Source organism: Lygodium microphyllum, chromosome 8 (assembly GCF_053477565.2).
Source record: "Lygodium microphyllum isolate KBCC chromosome 8, Lygodium_microphyllum_v1.1.10, whole genome shotgun sequence".
Taxonomy (NCBI): Eukaryota; Viridiplantae; Streptophyta; class Polypodiopsida; order Schizaeales; family Lygodiaceae; genus Lygodium; species Lygodium microphyllum.
In genome coordinates this window covers 40659598-40665412 of record NC_141142.1, presented here as the reverse complement: position 1 = coordinate 40665412, position 5815 = coordinate 40659598, and the positions used below count along the sequence as shown (strand labels likewise).

The window sequence follows — 5815 nt, the reverse complement described above, 5'->3', positions numbered from 1 at the left end:
AGTACCCCATATAGATTTAAGCAAATCAAGCTAGTTGTATCTAGGGATTGAACGAGTTTGTCACTCACATATCTTGCTCCTTGGGAGTTCTCCAATTACATGCCATCTCTTTTTTTCTTTTTGGAAAATATGCAATGCCATTTTAGCAATTTATAAGGCACAATAAGCACGGATTTTATTGATAAGCACAATGAGGAAATCTAATTGGGTACATCCTTAATTATAAGGCAAAAAAAAGTATTAACAAATTCCTCCTATAAACTATTAGCTTGGCAAGATTTAGGGTTTTCGACAAAAAGAACAGCGTTGGTCCTGTTTAGTTCTCTTTTTCGCGATCATTTACATTGCTCCGAAACCCTAACTTGCAGCAGACAGGGGAACCATGGTGGACAAGAAGGGGAAGAGCCACAAGGACGAGGTCATCACTCGCGAGTACACCATCAATCTGCACAAGCGCCTCCATGGCTGGTAAGTTTCCCGCTTCCTTCTCTTCCCCTCTTTTACCGAAACCGCGCGGGGAAGTGTTTGCAGGATCTGCACTTTTGGTAGGCTCTGCTCGAACTCGATTAAATCGTGTCATGGGGAGCCCGAGTGTGCTTACAGTCCGCGTGAGCTTTGCTAGGTCTTCTTACCGTGTGTCTGAGTCGATCCTTTTTGAGCTTTGGCCCTATGGAAGCTTCACCTTATCTGACCGTGTGATATGGAGTCTGTCCTTACGGAATCTGTTTTCCATGTCTCCACGGCATGGCGGTTCTTATTATGTCTTTCAGAGATGCTTGCAGTCTCTCGTATCTCCATCTCATTTTACTGTATTCTGTGATGCCTCTGCAGCACCTTCAAAAAGAAAGCTCCTAAGGCTGTGAAGGAAATCAAGAAGTTTGCACAGAAGGAGATGGGAACTTCCGATGTCCGTATCGATGTGAAGCTAAACAAGCACCTTTGGAGCAGAGGTATTAGGAATGTTCCCAAGCGCGTCAGGGTGCGCATTGCGCGGAAGCGCAACGTCGAGGAGGATGCAAAGGAAGATCTGTACTCATATGTTACTGTCTCAGATTTGCCTGCAACAGGTTTCAGAAACCTGGGCACAAAGGTCGTGGAAGAAGATTAAGCCACACGCTTGGCATGTAATCATTTTGATAGGGTGTCATTAATTCACAGCTTGAGAGCTGTTTTTGCTGACATGAGGAAACTTAATGAAGTCGGCATCAGGGTTTTGTTCAGTCGTATTTGTTGCAACAATCTTAGTTATATCCTTGCATTTACTGGTTTCAGGTTTTGGGCTTGATATAATTCGTTTCTTTTGTTCTAAAAGTACTTCTGTATTGGTCTCTTTTTTTATTTTTATCTTGCATAGGTCGTGGCAGTGATTTTAGTAGTAATGCACTAATATTGGTTGGTAGTCATGCTTTAGTGGTAATAATAACGTCATATTCCATGTTGTACGATTAGATCTTTCTTACTGGTATCCCGAAAACGTTGGAGTAGTGGTCAAGTTCATATTTTAGTTGCTGTGGCCTTGATTTCTACTGTTGCTTGCATCTTCCAGCAGCAGGTCGGATGTTGGGAGTGTCTAAAATCATATTTGTGGCATTGAGCCCATCTGCCTGATGAATTCAAGATTTTAAGTGAAAGTAACTGCGAGCAGTCTCTGAAGCTCGGCTGCATCATTGTAGCTAGTCAGTGTGAAGTCAGGTATAAGCTTTTTAATCTCTAATGGTGGGAACAGTCCACTTTGACTTTCTTTTCAAGAGTCACTTAATGTGATTGACCAGTTCAGACTAGGCTGCATATTAAGGGATGTATTAGATTGTAAGTATCTCTTAATCCAAAATGCAAATGATGTGGCAGTAACAATGTCTGTCATTAGATAAAAGGTAAAAATATTGATTTGCTGAGTTCCAGCTGTTTGGGGGAGTGGGTTTTGTTTCAATCGAACTTGGTTTTGAAAGTCAACGCATGAGTGTGAAAGTGCGCATAAGGTTATGATTTGTTATACTGAAAATGTCACATTTATTTGAGGGGGAATGCCATCATGTCTAATGTCTCGTAAGACATGTGTGTTACTCTCTTCATCATGTAAAGCTCTATACAGGTAGGTTCACGGAGCCTCAGGGTTTCACTGCCCTTGCTTGACAATGTAATTGTTTGATAGGTGTGTTTCCTGGAGCCCTGCAACCTGCAACCTGCACATGATGGCACTATGGATCAGCTCTGGATACATTCAGGGTTCTTGGATGCTAAGACTTTTGTTAAAATCCCATTTCAGTCGTGGCTTTGGTCAGTTCAATTGTGGTGGGTTCGCAGCTATAGTTGCCACCATATATGACACTGGCCAAAACAAATGCAACTGCTACTGGGCTTTACATAGCAGCATTGGGCTACTGAGGGCATCATGAAGTTTTGCATGCCTCTTTGGTTGGATTCAATGTTACCAATTTAGTTTGGAGTGGATGATCTGTGGTTCTTATGAAGAAACCTAACACAGTTTTTGAACCAGAATGAAGTCAACATTGACCTTGTAGCCTGTGAAATTATCTGGAGTTCTGAGTTGCATGGTGCATCTGAAATGGATCACAGGGAAGTGACCAAAATTGCAGATAGAGAGAAGCAAATGAGTCCACAAGCCAGTTGAAAATTTTGCAATTAAAGGGTAATTCAGTTGGTTAAAAGTTTACTGCAAACTTGTTTGATAGGCATGTTTTTTTGGAATAAACAATGCTTGGCTGTTTTAAATTTGGTAGACTGATCTATGCATCTATCTGTAGGGTATGGGGGGCCAATAAAGTAATGCCCCTGAAAAAGAATAGTAACAGGCTAAAAGGTTTGCATGAATGTGTGTGGGGATGGTTGGCTTTTATATCTTCACTTCTCAAATGAATGTATTTGTGGGGCTTTCAGACCGTTGGGCCCTTGTACAAAAATTTTAGATTTGCAAGTCACTGCGGTTTGTGCATGCTTGCTGAGCTAATCACTAAATCATTGCCTCTGTGCCTCACTGTCAACCTCTGTGACCTCCATTGATGCCCTCAATCTTGAGTCAGGCCCAACCTTTTTTGTGACACTATTGGCCCCAACTCTTATTTTTGAAAAGTAGAAGATTAGTGTTGAAGGCTTGGGGAGTAGAAGATCAAGAAATTGGGATGAAGGCCCAATCATAGTTACAATGAGGGGGAAGGTGCCCTTTTAATTCAAATCTTGAGAGGTTCAAGGATCACCAAAGCCCCAACCAATGATGTGCTAAATGTGATGGTGGTTATCCAAGGTGTATTGCACTATTGGTCGGTTGATTTCTTTAGCTGTCTATCTTCAGAGAAGTTACTTGTAGGATTTTGTTCTAAAGTGAATTTTGATGCAACATGGAGTGTGAATATACTTTGAGGCTCGTCTAGCAATTCCCGAAAGTGGTGATGATGCTTCTTACTCTTAATGTACACTATTTGTTGTTTTCTTTAATCACTTTTGTTTTGAGAAGCGATAGTTATTTTTCCACGCGTTCCAATGTCAACCCTTAGTAACTCTCCCTTTTGTGTTATAATGTTGATTGCCCCATTTGTCCCCTTACCATTCTTCTTGAAGGCAGTGAAGTATTTGAAATTTATCTAGGAAGAAGGATGCAAAAGATTTGCATGTACAAGTGAACAAATCTAAATATTCTTGGTAGAGAAAGGGTGCTACTCTGCCTTCTCAATGAGGGTAATCCAATGAATACTTATGATTTGGTAGAGGTGATTAGTGTTTGGAAAAAACTTTTGGTCATATCAAGGAATAAGAATGTTGGATACAGTAGTGTAGGTTGTTGGGCCCCAATGGCACACTACGTGGCCAAATTTTGGAGGCTATGTAATGTTGTAACAAGCACAATAAAGCCTACCACCTTAGGAGAGAGATAGTGCATGTTTTCTTTTATTTTGTGACTGGCTCAATGAAATATTAGGAATGCTTTGTGGCTATTTTAGAACTAGGTGATTAAACATTTGGCCAGATGGTGGGCATTTGTAGTTTGGGTTAATGAGATGTTCATAGTTACTTCTAAGAGTCCTAAGAAGGGATCATCTAAGAAAGCTAGTTAGTGTAAAAAGGCTAGTAAATTGAAGATCAATTCAATTTTGGATGAGTTGAGTTCCTAGTAAAAAATTGTTGGCTTGATTGAATGGCACTAGGAATGTTGAGGGATAGTAATGTTCTAGTTGCATTACAAGAAGTGTAAAGATTAGGGAGCCTTGAGATGAGGGAATGTAGCCCATCAAAGTCTTTGAATGAAGTTAGCTCATGTATGGAACTATGACAAGCATTAGATTCCTTCATATGTTGTACTACATTGCACTTAAATTGGTTGTGAGTGTGAGTTGTGGGAGATTGGTAGTAGTAGGATGGAGAATTAGCTTCATAGTTCATAGACATCACCCTTTGTAAACATAAGGCTCACTAGGATTAATGGATTTGTTGCTCCCTAGAATTAACTATTCCATTGCATCAACCTTGGGAGAGTGGTGTCGATCCCTATCATGGTACCTTGGGAGGGCTTGCACTAGCATGAGATCAATAAAGCTAGTTCTAGTGTAGCATTGGTTCTAGAGTAGTAGCTTCCTATCCTTGGTATAATGATTGTATGCTTTAAAGTAGTAGTGTAAATAGTGTCAGTGGTAGATTAGTAGTGCAATGCACTAGGTTCACAAATTCCGATCAAGCCTCCAAGTTTCTTGGGATGATTAGGGTTGCATTGTCATCAAATAACGACCTTACATCTCATTTTTTTCTCTTCCCTTGCCTCTCATCTTTAATAGTCCCATTTCCAAAAAAATTGATTAGGATCTCAAAAGCAAATTTCTTGAGTTTTAACATCTTATTAATTTTTAGAATTACTTTTCTCAAGATTTATATTCTTTTTTATTCATAGACTTTTCTCATTCTTCTCGTTTGTTTCTTTTCCTATTTCTTTTTCTTCTCACAATCTGTATCTATGTGTTTGTATGAGCCATTTGAAGAAGCTTTGATATGTATTAGGAAAAAACTCTTCAAGTATCGTTTCAAATATTAAGAACAATTTTTCTTTGTGTATTTGCATTTGTAGTAGTTTAGAAATCCTAATAATATTATTTTGATTGTTAAGGCCTCCCTCCCGCACTCCCTCTCTCTCTTTGATTATTGAGCACGTGAATAATCCATTAGGAGATACTTGAAGTTGTCATTTGGATTACTGAAATTACTCTTTCTTTTTGAGTCTAGGTAACTATTGTTTGAAGGAAGTTCTTATCTACACTAGAATCCTCTATCTCTTTATACTTGTGTTTATACTATGTTTAATAAGTGTTGAAGAAACCTAAGCTGGGATGCTATATGTATTTCTCTTTGTACCTAAAGGCATGGATGACACTCGAATAAAAAGGAAGAAGCATATTCACATAGTGGTGGAAGAGCTATATGCCATATGGATAGGAAGGAACCATAAGGTTCTTAGGATTAAACTTAAGCCAAAAGACTAAGAGGTGAAGGCAAAAAGCTCATTGATCTCTATCTCTTTATACTTGTGTTTATACTATGTTTAATAAGTGTTGAAGAAACCTAAGCTGGAATGTTGTATGTATTTCTCTTTGTACCTAAAGGCATGGATGACACTCGAATAAAAAGGAAGAAGCATATTCACATAGTGGTGGAAGAGCTATATGCCATATGGATAGGAAGGAACCATAAGGTTCTTAGGATCAAACTTAAGCCAAAAGACTAAGAGGTGAAGGCAAAAAGCTCATTGATCTCTCTCTCTTTATACTTGTGTTTATACTATGTTTAATAAGTGTTGAAGAAACCTAAGCGGGAA

At 39.1% G+C, this 5815-nt stretch overlaps 1 protein-coding gene across 1 annotated transcript; it reads left to right on the top strand.

Moving 5' to 3' along the window:
* Positions 1-309: 309 nt before the first annotated feature.
* LOC148032193 (large ribosomal subunit protein eL31-like) lies at positions 310-1262 on the top strand. Its single transcript, XM_087682826.1, has 2 exons — positions 310-468; positions 832-1262. Exons 1-2 carry the CDS (start codon positions 383-385, stop codon positions 1106-1108), a joined length of 363 nt encoding a protein of 120 aa, XP_087538952.1. The 5' UTR covers positions 310-382; the 3' UTR covers positions 1109-1262.
* Positions 1263-5815: the final 4553 nt, after the last annotated feature.